The sequence below is a fragment of the Bacillus rossius genome, chromosome 3, assembly GCF_032445375.1.
Source record: "Bacillus rossius redtenbacheri isolate Brsri chromosome 3, Brsri_v3, whole genome shotgun sequence".
NCBI classification, from domain to species: Eukaryota; Metazoa; Arthropoda; class Insecta; order Phasmatodea; family Bacillidae; genus Bacillus; species Bacillus rossius.
Window position 1 is genome coordinate 83686114 of NC_086332.1, and position 20633 is coordinate 83706746.

General features: G+C 41.8%; 1 protein-coding gene across 1 annotated transcript in view; it reads right to left on the reverse strand.

The window, feature by feature from the left end:
* Positions 1-223: 223 nt before the first annotated feature.
* LOC134531333 (uncharacterized) overlaps positions 224-20633 on the reverse strand; it is a 30489-nt gene continuing 10079 nt past the window's right edge. The window contains exons 2-5 of the mRNA XM_063367029.1: positions 17699-18000; positions 10592-11120; positions 8558-9001; positions 224-1290 (exon numbers count right to left, since the gene is read on the reverse strand). Of these exons, the coding sequence (XP_063223099.1) occupies positions 943-1290; positions 8558-9001; positions 10592-11120; positions 17699-18000 (1623 nt within the window). The 3' untranslated portion in view covers positions 224-942. The remainder of the gene's footprint in view (positions 1291-8557; positions 9002-10591; positions 11121-17698; positions 18001-20633) is intronic.

Here is a 20633-nt window from a genome sequence, read left to right on the forward strand (position 1 = left end):
GTAATTATGTGTCATTTCTTAATGTCCAACACACTGGACATATCGCTATCCATTTTGCTGTAACTCGCGGACAATATATCACCCGGTGTTCAGCCCGGGCAAAGCCGGGTACTGCAGCTAGTTAATAATAAAGTCGTTTCGAAATAAATCAGTCGAAAACGAAGACCGTAATCTCTGAGAATACTTCAAATAATTACCAATAATAAGCCAAAAAGTAAGGAAGATATGTAAATTATGTACAGCCAATTTACTTCACACAAAATAAGTACTGACACAGAATTCAGAACGTGGAGGAAGCCAAATTCGAAAGACTGCGATCAAAGAAAATCAGTACACCTAAAAGTAAACTTATGAGATAAGTTGGTTCTAAAATTGTATTAAATGAACTAAAGGGAAAGTTCAAAGACGTTGTATGTGAGCACGAAAACAAATATAAACTAGAATTTAGAGAAGGCAATTGTTAGAGGAAGTAAAAGCTTTGATTTAAGACTACCGAAAGAACTGTTGTACTGCACTCACTATTGAAAAAGGCCAGTGTCAGAATGAATGATTGTAGAATGTGGTAAGTGTTCAAACTGATGTGTGTTGAGACTAATTATGGTGAGAGAAGGTCCATATTAATGTTGATCATGGTTTGTGTTGGAGCTGATGAGGTGTGTACCTGGTGAGCGTTGAAACTGGTGAGGAGTGTATCAGGACTAGAACTGGCAGGTGTTGCAGCAGGAGCGACGGCACTCTTATGAGTGTTGAACATGGTTTGTGTTGGAGCTGATAGGTGTGTACCTGGTGAGCGTTGAAACTGGTGAGGAGTGTATCAGGACTAGAACTGGCAGGTGTTGCAGCAGGAGCGACGGCACTCTTATGAGTGTTGAACATGGTTGGTGTTGGAGCTGGTGAGAGTTGAAGCTGGTGAGGAGTGTATCAGGTGAGGAATGGATCCTGTCAGGGGGGAAGAGAGGTGAGGTCAGGGCTATGTACGCGGATGGAGTAGGGCACGTCGCGCAGGGAGGAGTGGAGCGGCATGCGCCGGGCGGCGACAACCGGCTCCACGACGCTGCGGCGGTAGTCGAGCCAGCGGCGGTGCTGGAAGAAGGCGGCGTCCACGTCACGCTGCGACGGCAGGGTGTGCTGCAGCACCTGGCGCAGCTGCGTCCACACGTGGGGACGCCGCTCTAGGAGCCAGGGCCGCGGGACCAGCAGGCAGGATGTCTTCTCACCAACAGCGACCACCCGCCGCCGCTCCAGGCTCTCGCCCAGGTTGAACACCGCAGTCTTCCGCAGCGAGCACACCTGCGCAACCGCGTCAACACCTTCACTTACCTTTCGTTCTCTTATGCCAGGCTATATTCATCAATAATGGGCTCAATCAAGTCCACGTCATGTGCTGGTTGCCGCTGCCACATTTCACTTTCTCTCCGGGTCGCGCATGATTCAGTCAGGCCTGATTAATGTGTTTTTCATTTGCTTTTAGTCCTCTTGGACATGTCAAACAACCCTTGATAAAGGGAGCAAGTAGGGGGGAAATGGAAATAATTTGAAAGGTATCAAATTGGAAAAGTGGTTCTATACACTTTCTCAACGGCCCCGAGATGAAATTCTGCATACACTCCTGCCCGCGAGTCAATGACTATGGACGTTCAAGAATACAATCATTTTCATTATATAGTGTCGCCCAAAAATTACGCAAATTTTTAAGGTGTATATATATATAGATGCTGTTTTATCGCAAATAATCTTAACTTTTTGGTGGACAACGATAATATTTACCCACGCACTTAAACCAGGCAATAAGGAAACATTAAGTGCAATTCGGGATGTCCATATAGTTAGACCTCAAAAAACTACTCCATGTAAAATAAATATTTATCTAAACAAGCGCCAAAAAGTTACAGTGGATCTAATATTTGGCGTAAGACTTTTTCGCGGTAAATCACCATCTCAACTTGTGACTAGACACCCCGGTCAAGCCAACCAGATGTTTGTGTCTCGTGGTTTTCAAGAAATCACTTCGGGCGTATGCTGGGAGATGATGGCGGCCGATTCATCATCCTGTTTTCGTAAATTGTAAACATATCCGTCAATGATGTCATCCATAATGGCGAGGCATACTTGCTGAATTAAATAAAAGTATTTATATGCCTAATGTATTTATTCATTATCGAAGCATACTCAAGGATCAGTCTCACACGCAATGATGATTTTTTCATGTTGTCGTAATTATTTTAATGGTTATTTTAAAATTTTAACTTTATACCTATTTTCATTTATTATTCTGTCACAAATATTTTCATCTTGTGTGTGAAATGTTGCGCAAATGATCGCAATTACGAAGATTTGCGTGCTTTTATAATCCATGATAGTAAACTTAGTTAATGTCTGTTGAAAATATTTTTGGCTGAACAACGAATGCAAGTTTTAATTTTGGAAACTTCCCTTTAATAAACGTAATAATGACAAAACAAAAAAATCAATATGGCCTGTCAGACCGAGCCTTAAAGCATACATGCATCAACCTCATTTTGAAAGAGTTCTCGTGAAACGCCCTAAACGATCATAAGCCGATAAAAAGAATATGGAGAAGATTTTGCCCAACCATGGGCCACCCATTCAAAAGTATTGAAAGCCTCTAACCTTGGAATCAGTCAATGAGCATACTAAATGTGGTTTTAATGTGTAAAGATCAAAGTTGAGCCTAGCTTGGAACGAAAGGGATCGGCAAAGTAATCTTGTAACTCGTCTAATGCCTTAGTACTGTCCTATATCGCAGGCCAATTTCACTTATTGAGGGTCTTCGACTCACAGTTGACTGTGTATGTCTATTGTTATTGGTTAAGGGCTTCGCCTACCTGGGCACACATGCGGTGTAAGACACCACGCGATTTGAAAACTGCTCAAGATATCCTAGTTTTGTCTTTTTATGAAAAGCATTTTAGAATATGCTGAGGGTGAATTAGTAGTATTGTTTCCAGTTTGAAATTTTAAACTGTAGTTTTAGAAGAGTGAAAAAGGCTAAAAATTCGTGTTTTCAGAGTCTTGAAAGTAATAAAAGGAACTTTTATTCGATATTTACCTTCATTTCTTCGCTGTATAATGTTATGGTTACCGCTAAAATATCATAGTTGACTTATGCACGACGAAAAAAAATGTGCTCCAGAGGTGATGCCGCGCTAGAAGCACCAGTGAGAGTCGAACTTATGATTCAGTTTTACATGCACTCTGTCTATGAGGGTCACGTAATATCAGCGTGACTAGCTGATTCCGCACTTGACTGAACTAAGGATATTACGATCGCTGTGCTACTGAAGGCTTGTATAGGTACAAAAACAGCGCCATTTTAAAAGTGAGTCCATCAACTACACGAGCAAGAAGAAGCTACAGAATTTTGTGAAATATCTTGGCACGAAACATTTTTATCCATACAGGTATACTCAGTACTAGAACCTGACCTCATGGTTGTCTGTCAAAGCACGCCAGGGGTTGTAGTCTAACTGCAGAAGTTCTACATAATACAGGCGTTTGGAATTTAACATGTTCCCAAATCAATTCGCAATATTGTCTTGTCTTTAACAGAGACCCTACAATTTTGGCTTCTACGCTGCTATACAAACATATGAGAGTTTTTACATTCCTTACTATTTATCCCGCCAATAACTTGAATATCTCGAGCCAATTTTAATCATTTAGCTGTTGATCGTGTGAATTCCATATGGATTAGTGAATACAGAAATGGTTTGATCATTAACCATCTTCTAATAATATCGAAGTGCGGATTATTGATTAGTACTCATGTGAGTTATAGGGCATCTACTAATTCTACAGTTACAGGAAAACCTCAACTTTGCACATGAACTGTTTCTAGTTAAAGGTTCCGTTACTCTATTTATACCCACATCTTGCTGAATAAGTTTTTGTAATATAATATGTGGCTCACCAATACATCAGCACGACTTTTAACCTGTTCTTAAATCAGTGTTTAAAAACTAATATAACTTAAATAACATTTTTAGTCGCTACTATGTCACATACAGATATTTCATCCTGTACTTAACCACTGCAGGCTGTTCATTTTTATCGAAGGCAACAACGTAACAATGTCAGGAATTCGGTCAAGCTATCATTTGTGCCCTATTGTGCCGAAAATTCTAATAAATTATATCGAAAAAATAATATAGAAATAAAAACCACCATGACAATGATTACTCTACTAAAGTTAGTGTATCCTGTAGTGCTCGAACTTTTTTTCAAAGGTACATGAGAATAGAAATCAACTAAAAGTATTTTCTTCATAAAAAGTTTTTATTTTATTTTAAAGAATATTGTTGATCCAATAATCATATTTAAAGCGGTCATGGTAGCTAGAATAATAAGATAAATTAATTTAACTGACACAAATTTTTCCCAGAGTTGAAAATTATTTTATTTATAGAGAACGTGAAAATTATTGTGTTATATTTCCAAAAGGTCATTGTCATTTAAAACTAATTCCGCGTTCTACTGATAACTTGACCGGGCATGTTTATATTGCGTGTAACTGCACGAGCGCAAGAAAACAAGCCTACTTTGAAGTCCCGTGACCCAACAGTTTATTTCACCTTATTTCGTTTCCTGCAAGAAAGTTGGCTCGAGGTCGCTAGGGCTTCACCTACAGACGACTCAGTGTTCAATTCTTTTTAACTATGTGTCATTCATAAATAACAATTTTTATCTCTTATTTATTTTAAACTTTTATCCATATTAATTCTCCAACGTAAAGTGGGGCGTAAAATAATTCGATTACCCACTAACAATATTTTATAGTTAAAATGTTTTTACAGTAATTTATTTTCCAAGACTGCTAAAAATAAATGGAAACCCCAATTTTAAAATTTTTTAAATTATTTACATATTTGCTTTGTTTGTATGGGCATTAAGAAGAGGACTCTAGTAATATGCCTTGTTTGCATCGAAAGTTACATACATACATTACGTGGCCACACTTACAAGCTTTCATCTCGTGAACGACCCTCAACTTTACGTGCTGGCTAGTCGCCGGACAGGTTTATTGCGCTCTGCCTCACATAACTTTTAAAGACATTTGTCTCTCTCTCTCTCTCTCTCTCTCTCTCTCCTAGCACCTGGTACACACTAATCTTGATCCTCTACAAAGTTTATACTTCTAACTCCTATACGCAGCATTTTGGTCGCGTGAACTTGCCCATCGTTAGAGCTGCTATATTTTCCTACTGCATTCCGCAGTATGAAGGGACCTACGTCACACTTCTCGTAGCCAGTTCCGCACTTAACGCATGCGCAAAACACCAGTTTAGCTGCCGCATACACCGCGACAATAAAACTGTTCGTAGATCTTTCCCGCGGACAGTCAAACATGGCTGACGCCACAGTGCACAAGACCACATAAACGCCAACTGCAACAGTACCAAGCAGCTTTAATTATCAATTTCTCAGCAATATTATTTGTTGCAAAGTGCTCAAGGTTCCATCGTATGATTTTATTTTCATAATAACGACAGCCGACATAACAAACACAGTTTTCCCATTTCTGCTCTGAAACTCGTGTGATCACCATCACTTATTGAGTACAAGCAATCGTAGTTTTGCGATGACCTGCTTTCGTCGAATTTCGTCGCAGCTCACGAGCTCAGCTGAGAGTGGAATTCTGTAGGAAAACTTTGGTTGTGTGTACCGGGTGCACGTAACTATACTAGTCATACCGTAGGTATCTGAACATTTTATGGAGGAGGAATCTAATCCTGTAAAAATGAAAGCCACGGTGGTACTGTCACGTGCGTTATTAGTGGCGACGAGTCAAGAGCCTGTAAAAAAAAACAGGATTTTATTACTTGACCAGCTTTCCATGTGCTTAGCACGTGCGTGTAGATCTCGGGTTTCCTTTCCACAACAACAAACAATCTCCGTGACTGAAAAGTTAATGCCTGTGGTGAACGAGGTTACATTTTAATACGTTAAATACTACGTACGTCATGTATACTTGTGACATTTGGAAGGGACTTCCAGTTCGTTTACTGTGAACAGCTATTAATTACAGACGAAATGGGGCGTAGTTCCGTGAAATTTAAAAGGAAACAATGGATTTATTAATTTCTATAAGTCCTATAAAACGAAAAATAATATTATTTAAAATTTATTTCATGTTCTTCATGGAGTTACGTGCATATAACCACATTGTATGAAATACTTTATAGCAATACGAAATTCCACTCATATAATTTTGACTATGTTCCATGAAGCATCGAATAAACTGTTATACAAAAAGACTATAATCTACTAAGTGACCTATAACCTACGTAAAAGAGTTTTCTTCAAATAATTTGTTCAGCCTAATCACTCAATTTTATTTTCAAATATTAAGTGCTTTTCGTATTCGCTTTGTCTCGCTCAGTGAAAGATAATGTTTTACCACCGAAATGAGAACTTAACTGAGTGGGTAAAATTTCTAGCTTGCTTGTTTATTAGATAATGTAAAAATTTAAAAAAAAATTGGTCTATGTTTTCTATTTGCTCTATCAAAACATAGAAACAAAAGGTATCGCCCTTTAAAATTTGATTATTTCTGTATCCTCCCAGCTTCCAGTTTTACTTTTGAATTCACCTAGATTAATAATCTTGAACTAAGAGAACTTAATTTCTCACTTTGCAATCCATGAAAACTCATTTATTATACATCTTATAATGAGAAAAGTAGTGAAACGCACTTGCAGTGATAACTTCGATCATTAAAACATGCATCACGTAAACACTGAGATTCTATTTTTGTGTAAAACCAGGACATTAAGTCCAGAGTATGCCTATTAATTCAGTTAATACCTGGAACATTCAAATCTCTGAAAATTATAATGTTATTGGTACTTAAAGATAAATTGAATTTCAGAACGAGAAAAATGTTATTCAAGTTAACGCAGTTTATGTAATAAAGAAAATTCACATTATATGAGCATTGCTTGAAGACCAATTAATATCAACCCACATTTATTAAATTTATCAGTAGTTATATCATATCTCGATGTGGTCTGAGGAAAAAATGTAGTTTATAAACACAGTTTGGTGGTAAATAATAATAATTTAAGTTTCACTAAGCCATAAAATGTAATAGATGTGTATACGTAAATTAATTTAAAAACTAAGTATGTGATTTTATTCCTATACCGCGAACGTTCTGATAGTAAATATGATATGCCACTTGACCCTGCCCTGAGTCATATAATAGCCTTAGTGTTTGGGTTGCAGCCTCCTGCTTTCTAAAACCCCTCCCTCCTCCACCATACAAACACACACGCTCGTAACTATAGCAGAAAGTTTGTTGCTTGGTGCTAAGGTTGAAGGCGTTTTGTTCTTACTTGTTTCCATCGCCGGAACACACTTGTCAGTCTCTCTTTTAGCTGATTATAGATCTGGTCGGTGAATAGGGAATTCCCCTCCCTTCAATACAACACGTTTCCCCAGCCCCCATAAAATAATATTCTCAAGTCCAAGAGAACCATCCAACTAGCCAGAAGAGTGTGTAGTCAATACGTTCAAAAGTCCTGCTCGTATATTAAGAAAGGAATAAAAGTGATTCTTCGTACAGTAGAGAGAAAAGGAGCGTTTGAGGACAGGTGGCGAATCAGGAAGCCGGCAGTCATCTTGGATGACCTTGACATTGGACCCAGCAGCCATCTTTTATGGCCTTGACGTTTTATCCCGTCGTTATCTTAGATTCCGCCAATCTCTATAGTTTTATATATAAAGTTTAATATTGAGATAGGTGGAATCCAATATGGCGGTGGGGTCAAGAGTCAAGGTCAACCAAGATGATGGAACCCAAAATGGGGACGGTTTCAAGGGCCTAGGTCATCCAATATGGCGGCATGTTCCGCACTTCGCCACCTGTCCTCGAACTCTCCTTTTCTACTTACTTCGTACGCATCTTTGCATCCTGAAGTAGCTCCAGATTGAGTTCGTTGTTGTGCAATTTGTTATTTCATCTTATTTCACTTCAGGGGGACAACACGACACTGTTAGGACCTGTGTTCTTCTAAAAGACTTAGCAACAGTTTTTAAAGAGTCGCTATTCATCACACCGAGCTGAAAACGTTAATGAGAAAAATGTTCATTTTTAGTTTTTTTTCATCTCATTTGTGGTTATGTGAGACAGTGATTCTTCTTTTTGGTTCAGTCATGGATGGTCGCGAGCTCCGGTGACTGGCCTATCGCGTGTTGGAGGAGGAGGGGGGGGGGAGAGACTGAAGGTACGTGGCTGTCCGGATGACTGTGGCCCGACTGTACTTATATTTTCTGAGAAAGCCTGCTAGATTCGTTATCACGTTTGTGAGATCCAAAAAGTTCGCAAACACTCGCTTGAGAGACCACGATTTTTACACTTTCCATAATAGCGTTGTTCTCCGGCATAGCCCTCAAACAAGTTGATGATACGGCTGTACCAGGAAGAAGCAGAAGCTTCTCAAGGTAAAGATACATTTCGCCATCTCCAGGCACACTGTGCTCCGTGCCGAGGTACAGCCAAACAGCCCGAGTGAGACTGCACTCCAGCCGGGCATACCCGCATGAAGACCGCCTTGGTCGGGGACAGCTGCAGGTGCTGCACCACTTGGCACTCGCCGTCCAGCACGAAGTGCACGCTCTCCGGCTGGCCCACGCCGTCTCCCAGGACAGTCTCCTCGTCCCTGTAGCTGTTGGTCTGCGCCAGGAAGCAGCACTCGCGCGCCGACACGGCGTCCCAGCCGTCGAAGCAGCGGAACAGCCTGAGGGAGCGCTGGCACTCGTCCCAGGAGCGCTGCAGGGTGGCCCTCATGACGCGCGAGAAGTCCTCGCGCTCCAGGTACAGCACCTCGCAGGCGGTGTCCGTCGTGAAGGTGGCCTCGCGCCGCGCGCCGTGCAGGAGCGACGTCTCGCCGAAGGTATCGCCCGGCCCCAGAGGGTCATCCGCCGCCTCCTCCACCGTCGCCTTGCGGAACTCGTCCCAGTGGCTGGTCGTCACCCGCACCTGCGCCAGTGGTGTCCGCCTGTGTCGGAGCGCGTGCGGCTCTTTTCAAAGGACAACTCACTGCGCTGCCATAGCACAAAATAAAGTACTGCACAATCACCACGCATGTCCTCAACCGGCGCGCTCGCACCTATCATCGCACATCCCGCCAACGCAACAGTCCAGGTGCGTTTTTCATTATTTTAATAATCAAACAATTAATATTATTTAGGATTTCTTGTTTTATCGGTAGAGCTCTACTAATTACATCCATATTTTTTTAACATTTAGGTTTTTTTAAATTAAGAAGCCTTTATTTTTAAGACTCTATGTTGAATTTCTGAATAAAAATTTTCATTTTATCTCTTGTTATTTATCGTCTTAAAATTTTATGGAGATACAGAGAAAATACATGTTGCGGCTTTTTAAAATATTGAAGAATCTGTTTACTTAATTTTTGGCTCATCTCACTCGAAAGTCTGCCGACCCTGTGTTAGAGAAGAGGGATGGTAGCTGCGACGCTCGCTGGTGCGTACAGCGCGGTATCGCCTCTGAGCTGGCACGAAATATGGCATTTGAGAGGGAACCATAACATTATATGGCAGAGGAATGAAGATAAAGCTGTAATGCAAGGTTCTTGAGTGCTTTCAAGAATTTCTACTGGGAGATTCGTGTTTTAAGTTTATGCTTAAAACACGCATTTAGTCATTTTCACTCTTCTATCAATACTGTTTAAAAACGACATCCGGAAACAGGACTACACGTCGCCCTTCAGCGTATTCTCAAATGCTCTTCGTAAACAGACCCCACTCTGATATGCCTAGCAGTTTTCAAATTGCGTGGTTTCATCGAAAGCTCTGCACACCATGTGTGTGCCCGTGTAGGCGGCACATTAACGTCTCGTCAACATCGCGGTCACTGGAGACTATAGAGAGGTGTTGGGGGGGTGTGATGATATTAGAATGGAGCTCATGGCAACATCTCCCATGTTTTCTTATCACGAGAAATCTGGGTTATACTCCGCTGGGCATCGAACAAAGTTCTCCTTGGCGGGAAGCAAGTGATCTGGCCACTGACAACCGTGTCCGTGCCTTTGCCAGTGCCGGGGTGACACACAGGCGGAGCTGGAACATCCGGGGGCCACGCTTGGAAGTTAGCCTCACACTCACGTGCGGCATTTGGGGCCGTTTACTGGCGTGAATAGGGAGGTAATGTGGCTTTTAGGCTGTTTCCACAGGCATAAAGTACTGCAAATTTACATGATACGCAATAAGTGGCCATGTTAAAATTATAAATCCCTCTCAGATACCAAAAACTGGTTGGATTCAATCTAATTAATCTCAAAGAATAAAGTTTTCAGCAAGTCCGCAGAAATGTTGCAACTTCATCAAGGTCAAGAGAGCAAGCTGAATTCAAGCATTTGGCATGCTTTCAGAAAGCAAGTAAGTCTCAGCCTTAGTGTTCTAACCTAAGTTTGAATGAAGCTTGATGTGTCAACAAGCTAGCAGTAAGTTTCCGTAAGCTTCTACAAGTTCCCGATACGAGGACATCTGCTGTGGGGATCAATGCGAGAATAAAAAGGTGAAGAGCATGGTCGGGGGGTGTGCTGACCTGGCCGGACACCAGGTAGTAGAGAGCTCGCGCCTCGTCGCCCTGCCGCGCGATCCTCCGGCCCGGGCCGTAGTAGGCGTAGTAGCAGACCTCGGCCAGCAGGCGCCGCACGTGCTCCGGGTAGCGGCGGAAGCAGCTGAGCCTGCCGACGGCGCGCTGGATCTGCTCTCGCTCGGCGGGCGCGCGCGCTACGGCCGGCCGCCTCAGCAGGCACTTCACCTCGGGCGAGAGCGGGCCGGAGGGCTCCGCCCGCGGCACCAGGTCCTCGCCTTCCTGCTCCGCCCCCGCGGCGGCGGCGGCGGCGGCGGCCTCGCCCAGCCACGCCGCGTTGGCCAGCGCCAGGCGCACCAGCGCGCGGAAGCGGCTGACGGGCGTGAGGCGCCGCCACTCGTCCGGCGGCGCCAGCTCCGGCGCCACGCTGAAGCGGGGTCGCGACGCCCGCACGTCGTCCACCAGCTTCTGCCACTCGGGCGCCGCCATGGAGGCGCGCGGCGGCGCGATGATGCTCTCCCGCATCCTCTCGCGAGCGCTGCCACGACACGGCGCCTCTCTCGGAACCCGTCCCTCGACCCCTCGACCCCTCGACCCCTCGAGCCAGCAATCTTTCCTCTTTTTGAAGTTATTCTTCTTTATGCGCGTTATGAAAATAAAATATATGAGAGTGAATTTTTACGATGCGCGCGCACCTTGCAACGAAATTTTCACAGTATGAAAAATTACTGCATACAAAACAAAAGACTACATTTAAATAAAAATGTTATGTATCATTTTAAATCTTATATTTTAGTGATTGATACTGAATATTAAGTATTTAAAAAAATATATTTTTATTGCGTTTTATTAGTGATTTAAAGTATCTAAGTGAAGTTAGCTTATACTTCTTTGGGAACAATGTGATAAAATTATGAGAATGAATTTTTTAGATGCACGCTAAGTATACAGTAAAAATTGACAGTATGAAAAAAGGCTACATAGAAAAATAAAAAGTGTGTGCTCTTAAATTATATACTTTAATGATTGATATGAAATACTGGTCCTTTTAACAAAAAAAAACATTAATTTAATGTGATTTCAGTGATGGAAATTGTGTTTATAAATTTTTTAAGTTTATTTTAATAAGTGATTTTGTGTTTCCGTTTATATAATTTATTTCTATTATAAATTATTAAATTATTTTTTAATATATAAAATTAAAACATCAGAATAATTATTCACCATATTTATTTTTTCATTACTAATGAAAATTTATCTCTAGTGACTTCACTAATTTGAATAATAAATTTCTAACTCGTGTTTATATTAATACTAAATACTGAGTTTTTTTTATTTAATTGAATTTAAACTTCACCAGCCGTATTTATAACATCCTCCGGTCCTTTTATTTTCTCTATTAATTATTTGCATGTGAAAATCTGCCTCAAGTAATTTACGGAAACCATGGATCATTAAAATTATGGAGTCACTGAGCAAGACGGCTCAACGGTAAAAAGTTGGACTCGTATTTGGAAGGACATGGGTGCGGATCCCAAATCATCCATCATGATATAGGTTTACTGGTTTTCTCAATGTGTGTCCTATAGGTCAGTATCTAATTACTTAGGTGTTCAAGAGAAATAATACCAAAATTGATTTGATAATTTTGGGTTCTCAATTTCAACGATCACCAGAACATCAAGTTCATTTGAGGAGGAGGGAAGAATCGTTGTTGTTTCGATCCCAGCTCTCGGCGAAATTGAAATACTAATTACATTTAGTATTATGCTAAATTCGCGCTATTTACTGGTACCAAATGATACTGTTTTTTATTCGTTCTTTGGTTGCTGACACATTTTAACTTTTGTTCGAACTGCAAGTGATTCTGTGTTATGTTTCTCCAGTGCTCGTAACTGGCATTCAGATTTTCGGGGACTATCCAATTAACCCGATATCCAAAGATAAGTAACGGTTAGAACACGATACGTTCGCAGTCTAGTCTGCCGTTAAATAACTACGCGAAATTTTCAAGACCTTGCTTTTGATTTACCAATCGAGTGATCATGAATTGGCAATTCCTAATACTGGCTGCTTTCTGAGCACAAAGTCTTAACACGAGGTTAACTTCTTTTATCAGTTTATTTTATATATCAATTTATTCGCTAGAGGAAAACAGAGTTAATTGAGACATCCCGTTTTGTTTCTTTCCAAGGAAAAAGGAGCGTAAGCCGATAGAGTCGTACATTCTTTTTTAATTATTAATTAAAATTATTTTCATACAATATTCATTAGTGAATTTTAAAACTTTGTTAACGAGATAGGTGGAAAAAGGTTGATCACTGAACATGAAATTTAAAATATACACCTTATTGTGATTTGTTAATGAAAATTGCATAGAAAATCGCATTGTTACAAATAAACTTCACGATTTAGAATATTTCGTCTCAATGCTCGCGAGACACAAAGGTGCCAAAGTGCCAAAATATTCGAATGTACCGACACGAACCATTTATTTCAATCCAATTCTAAGTACACCCACCAGTAGTTCTGCAAGTTCTCTTAGCGTGAAAAATGTAGCAGCTATCCAAACCCTCCTTTATCCATGTGCAAAGTTTAACCTTTAGTCTGATCTCGCCCGGTTATTGTCAGACTGGACTCCAATTAAACTCTCAAGGCAGAGGGCTAGAGTGAAATAAGCCATTTGTAAAAAAAATTAACTTTTAGTTTAGATATGATTGAAAATTTTACTCATTTAAAAGCACGGGACCCACATTAATTAATATTCTTTGGCTTTTGAAAACAGTTTAATAATTCTGAAAAGTTAATAGTTATTTTTTAAAATATTTCATGAAGAAAATCACTATTAACTTCAGACATTAGGTACATACAATGTGTTCTGCGCCTATGCAAAAGGAAATTTTCTGTATTAAACAATGATGATCTTTGTGAATTAAGTATTTAGGATTTTATCTCGTAATTCTTGGCAAGCGATTACAAATCACACTGAGGCAATGTTTACATAACCATCTTTGCTGTAATATTATTTTTCACTTTATTTGGAGTTGAGTTTACTAACCTCCACGACGCAAAAGGTTGCGGAAACAATCAGCTATTCTGAGCTAAAATCAATAAAAAGGTATGGATATTTGTAATTTTTTAACTGTTTAGTTTTACTTTTAAACCAACTTACCCTTCACCACCCTCCCCCCCCCCCCTCATAAAAAAAATTATCTACTTAAAGAAGACAATTCTGTGAGCAAATGTCAGTTAGTCTAAGAAAAATATAGTGTTTGCTGGGGTAGGTACCAAAATAATTAAACGGAAAACGAAATTATATTATTCTGCATACAACAAACTAACTGTTATAGATTGACATCCATAAGTACCACACACATGTTGAAGCAAACTTACTACATGATGCTGCGTGCAACTAGTTGACGATTTTTTCCCCCCGACTGAGCAGACGCTTTGGTGCCAATTGTCCTTAGTTTGTTGTCTTAGAGAGACTATCTGTTACCCAAAAAGAAACCGCGACTTTTTTGTTATCTCTTACTCTATGAGATAATGCACTGTCAACAGTTTCGTTCGAAGTTCAGCCACGCTGGCGCTCGATGTCCCTTGTGATCACTGTCATATAGATAGGCCTGGCAACTTTCTGTTCTAGCCTCGGCGTGTCTCGTCCGCTTAGTGTAGCTCGTGGAGGCCTGCGAACTAACGGCGCGGCGCTAGTGGTAGTTCAGCCCATTATTAGCATTGTGTTAAATGAGCATTTCGTAAACAACATACTATTATTCCTAATTCTGTCTCAATTTTTGAATTTTTTTTCCAGATTACTATTTTTCCATTCGTTTGGGTGCTTGGTAAATTCTGCATCAGTAGAGCACCGTTGTTGTGTACTTGCCACCCGCCTGCTGCACTGCGCGGGCAAGTGGAGGGGAAAATCTTAAATACCAGTGGCTTAGATTTTTTTTCGAATATGTTAGTTAAGTTGGTGTCATGTTTCAGAAATATTTGTTATAGTATTAAGCTGGGTTTACGATTGATTTCCTTAAGAATTATAACTTAACATCGAGCACACGATTAAGTCAAAACTACATTTTCCAGTTTATGATTGACATAGAAGTCGTTAATTCTGACCAATCACAGCACAAAACACATGGTCGGCCATTGTTCGAAACGGAGAAGCAGGTATGAAATAGGTTATTGACAAATGGAATATCTATTTTTCGAAATGGATGATGATTACAAATGACAAATATACGAATTCTAACCCAAAATACTGCCTCGCTCGGTCCAATAATAATACATAAACTTCCGGTTGAAAGGTTCCAGTTTGTTGTGATTGGTTGCTTCCCTTAAGTCTTAACGAAAAATATAAAATATAACCATTTCTGTTAAGTCTTAAGTCATCATATGGTTCGCACACGACCCGTCAAAATTCACACACGACAATCATAAACCATTCCACTAGTTTACATAGAGTCATACGGTAAGTACACGACTAAGTCTTAAGTCTTAATTCTTAATTTTCAATCGTAAACCCACCTTTATTAAGAAAGTATTACCATGAAAGAAATTTTCTTGTAAAAAAACAGCATTTCCAGACGATTATAATGACAAAGATTGTAAATGTTATTTAAATTACATAAACACACAAACTAATTTACAATGTAAAAAGTACCCACTTTAAGATAAACTATTTTAACATAACTAATTAAAAAATTATACACCATTCAACAAACACATAAAAAAAAAGGTTTTTGAAGAACTTTCACCTAAAATTATGTTGGTTTCATATTGTAAACTCAAAAACATTACCTACATCCACGATTAATTACTATTCCTCCTTCACTGAATTCAAAAATAAATATTTTTAAGTCCTTAGGCCTACTGTAATAATCTGCACAAAACAAAATTACACCTACAGTATGTATACACTTCAAAGTCCAGTAAGTTTGTTAACTGATTCATTCTCGAGGTGCATCACCTTTCGGCATTGCCGCAACCCAGGCTAACTAATCCCGGGGTTCGATCTGTGGGCGATCCAAGTGCTTATAAGGTGTCTACGAACATGAGAACTACCATGGACGCTTCGATTTCAGCGCTCCCACCATGCGACGGAGTCGAAGACTGTCAAGGATGGCAAGATCAAGGAACGCATGACAAAAATCGAAAACACTACGACATGGCAGACAGGCCAACCACGAAACTCACCTCCCCTCCCCCAACAGCTGCAGGTAGCACCCAAGAAATTTGTGGTCAAACAACTTTTCGTGTTCCGGGAATCGGGCCACATCTATCCCATTGTCCACAAACACCGCGCTCAAACATTCCCTCGCTGAGAAGTGGTCCTGTCTGAACCGAGAGCCGCAACCAACTTCAAGTCAACGTCTCTAGTGTTACAGAAGGATGAAATTACCTATAAGTTCGTACTCCGCGGAGTACATCGCCACAAGCCCTTTTATTTCTTGCTGCAGGAATTCCCTGCAATCGCCCTATCTGTCAGAACTTCTCGTTCATGAACAACCGATAGACCCATGACAAGTATGACCAACTCGTCATCGATGTGCTACAGCCCTTCAATCCTGACTTCGTCTACACAATATGTAAACCTGCAGGCATGCAAATCCACATCGAGGACTACAAGCATACCCAGAGGTCCTAGCAATCCAGCAACTGTCAGAGGTTCAATCATGTGGGCAAGCGATGTCACACCCAAGTAGTGTGTCGCTGGTGCTCAGGAGCACACCAAGCCCTCGACTGCCCTCACTGTGACAACCATGATTACATAAAGTGCTGGAACTGCAATGGCTTACACTGCTCCAACTACCATGGGTGTCCTGCCTACAAAGCAGAACTATGCAAGCACCTTTCACCACATGTTAGGGAAGGCTCGTGAGCAACAGCCCCGCTGTGCTAAGTGGGACAACAAGAGGGCTGCAGCAGCACACAGGAACCACCTAGGCTTAACACATAGGGCCCACCTGGGTAGCCTGCCTAGCTACTTCTGCCAGAACCTGGCACAGGCGAGCCACAACAGGTATGCGCCTCTGCAGGACTAGCAGTACAATGAGCTGGACTTCCCCGACCTGGCAAACAATCCCAGACCATGTGGGCAGTACCAGCACGAGCCCAAACTGCATTCCAAGAAGCACCTAACTGGACATAAAAATTCCAAGGGTGCTTCCCACACAAAATAGCCAGCACAATATAAGCTGCTGACTATTAAATTTGTGCCAGACCCCACAACCCAGGAGCAACCAACAGCCCCCAGCAGCAGGCTGTACCCGCACCAGCTGAGAGCATAGCATTAGTTGTGGCCCTCATGCCAACTACTGTATGGCATACCCCACCCCATAGTAAACCTATGCCATATCCACAGCCAAAAATATCCGAAATATTGAAGGTCTTAGAGCAACCAGAGGCCTTCAGGGCCGACTCGAAACTGGCCATGATCATCCCGCCCATGAGCCAACTCATGGCTGTATATTGCAACCCTGACTCCGAGCTTCAAGCAAAAATACAAGCCACCATGGGCTTCGTTTAATTAAGTGCTGCCAGCCTCAATGGCAGGAACTATTGCTGGATATTGGAAAGCAATCCTGTTCAATAGCGATAGGTTCCATTCTATTCTCTAATGGAATGCACACGGAATTTAGACTAAAATGGTTAAATTTATCCATTACCAGGAACAATATAACACTAAAATGGTGGCTATTAATTAAATGCATCTGCAACTGACTGAAAGGCTCAAGCTCCTTAATTATGAAGGTTGTACGAGAATTAAAGACATTGTCATTTGTGGCGGTACAGACAAAATATTTCACTAGTTAGCAACACTAGCTTGTAACATGTACTTTCCTCTCCATATTGGGTCGCTTGACTTGGTAGTTTATCCAGTCTGGCTGTGGCTGCTGTTGGATTTAATGTAAAGGGCAAGTTCATAAATGCCAATGTACGCCAACGGAAATGATTCCATCCCCAGGGGCAAAATGAATTCCAGCTAGTTTACCTTTAGTGTTTATTTCTTTCATGTTTCTGTTGTTGGTAATATTGCAGCTTGTCCTATATCCGCTCATCCTACCTCCTGGTGGCCGCCATGCCCAGAATATTTCGTCGGGGTCATCGGCTCACCATGCACCAGCCTGCTGCTCATTTGCCCTGCTGCCCGCCAGCCTGTCAGCTCGCCACTTGCCGGCCCTGCTGCCCGCTAGCTTGTTATCCCACTGCCCATCTGCCCTGCTGCCCACCTGCCTGTTAGACTGCCACCTGCCTGCCCACCAGTTCGTCAGCTGAACTGCTAGGCACCTCGTCTGCTCGGTGGCCTGTCTGCCAGCCTGCCCTGCCTGCGGCATGCTTGCCTCTCCGACCACCAGTTTGCTCAGCCTGTCTGTTCGCCAGTCTTCCGGCCCGTCTGTCTGCTTCCGGGCGCACACCTGGGTGCACACCTGCCTCCAGTCAACTTCCTGTGAGCTGCCTGCCTGCTAAGCATCCTTGATGTTGCGAGGTCAGCGACCGATTCCCCAGGCAGAGCATGCCTGGGGGTGTTACTTCGGGGTCTGGCTAGCCTTGTCATCTGCCTGGATGCCTCTTCATCGACTCTTGCCTGCTGTACCATCCCTGGTTCAGCATTATCGTCTCAGCTGCGACTACACAGTGATCCTTCCACCATCTCTCACAGAAGGGTTGAGTAGAGCTGAGCTCGATGGACAGTCTGTCGTGCCGCGAAACAATATGTGGTGGGGTGTGTGCTCCTCTTTGACATTTCTTCTGGCCTTTGCTGGGGTGTTGTGTGGATGTCCTGAGCACAACTCTGTTGACTGCCTCGCCGAGTGGCACTGAACTTGGGATCAGCTCCTTCTTCGAGGAGCAGTTCTCTCTATGGTATTGGCTCTCTGCGGAATTCGTCCCCTTGTGTATCTTGAACTGTGTTTTGTGTTTACAAAAAAAAAAATATTTACTTTTCCAGTACTGAAAGTTCATTCTAATCTTTGTTTAATGTTATTGCTGTTTGTGACTGTGAGTATTCCGACATATGGAAACAGTTTCCGACTAGGTCTTGGACATGTCGGGGGAGGGAAGTTGAAATGAATTCACCGACTTCGCTTTAGGACGCCGCGGAGTAATCGTCACCTTCCTCCCTATCCGTCCTTTTTCTCATACATGTCATCATCATTCCCCCCCTAACTGACCTCCCTCTAGGATTCCTGCGCATGCGCAGCCTGCTCTGTGCTCGTGTATTTAAGCCTTAAAGAGCCTCACTTCCTTCTGCTTGAGGTCAGTGCATTTACTTCAGTCTTTGAGTTAGGACATCGTTTGATTCTTAAATGTATATTCACCTAATTGGGACTTAGTGTTGGTGCAACGTAGATGCCCGGCGAAACATGTCATGTAAGTTTGAACTCCTGCGATTTTATTTGGCGATAGGCGGTGGTTCTGTATGTAATGTAACGTAAATTGATTTAATTCCCATTTATTCAAAATTATTATTTTTGGCTGCCACCTCTTAGATTTATTTTTTGGATAACTAATTTTTCTTGGTGAATAACTTGCTGTTCTGTAGCACTGTCGTTTTGCCATGATCTGTCGAGGCGGGTCACATTCACAGGTATGGTTATAGCCATGCACCCTGATTTCTTGGCCTGGTCATTTATTTGTAAGAGAATTTAGTCTCTTAATTTGTGCCATGTATGAAGTGTGTGAAGGTTGCCATTCGACTCTACCACCTGCCGTGTTCGGACTCATAAGGCTGTATTGCCAGTTTAATCAAATCTTAGTAAATTTTTAAATCTCTGGGATTTTATATCCGTGTAATCATTTTGTATGATATTTTGATAATTTTTCTTGTATTTATATTTAAAGACATATTGTGGATACACATTCTTAAATTCGCAGTTGTTACATTATATTGGTACCTACTGTGCCCTGCTCTGTATTATAGTCATGTGTTGCTTCTTTCTGTTTAATGTAATATTTTGAAAATGGATATTAATGTTTGGGGTATGCCATCATTAATTTGTATGGAGCTATTATATGTCCCCCTGTTGTCACATCTAATTTGTAAATTAATTTAAATAATGCATTCTTGCTACCTTGTAATTATTTTCTGGCTAAAATGAAATTTAACCTGGGCTATTAAGATTAAATCATTGCCTTTTTGTGGCCCAGTTCGTTCATGTGGTTATTGTGTCGTAAAATACTCCCGCCTGTAAACTTATCATTTATGTACCTGTACCGTCGTCCGAGTTCCGTGTTCGAAACCGAGCGCGTATCCTAACGGGAAATTGGCACTTATTGAAATTATGTTCTGGGAGGGTGCCAGGATATTTCTGCGTCTAACCAAATTTGGGTTCTGTGGGTATGTTGCCCCTGCGTGGCCTGCTAGGACCGTCGGCGACATTTGCAGTTGGAGGTATCCCTGGCTGTTAACACTTCATAGGCCATGTGCAGCATAACACACTGATTCCTAGCTGGGGTAGGGAGACTCAACACAATAACATACACGGATTTGAACTTTATACTGTCGGCGACATGTCGCGCACAGAGTGTGCGGAGTGGACGTTTAATCAGCTCCAAAGTTATAATTACAGTTTACACTTACACGATGTACATTGAATTACCCTACGAAATTACATTGAATAAACACTGAGTGCTCTGATGCACTGTCACTAATTTAAGCCCTTACCCCAGTCGAGGTAAAGGGGGAGGTTGATTGGAGATGGCACCCAGGTCCACCTGTGTGGACCGCGGTCCGCAGTTAAATTAGATGCAAGTTCTATGCATAGCTGTCGTTGGTGCCTGTGCACTTGACATTTAACAAAAAGTCACTTGTAGCGGGAGTCGGCCCGTGCCGTATGGTGAACTACCCCGCGTAATTTCTAGTGCGGGGAGTTTATCGTTAAGCGGCTGGGTTATGCCCTACACCGTAAAAGGACCGAGGACGCACTGGGAGTTTATGCAACGAAAAAAGATTTGGTTTAAATGACTATAGTTACCAGCAATAATGTTCAGTGGTGACAAAGGGTGATGACTCCCCCTGTGGAACGCACATCCGCCCCGGTACGCGAGT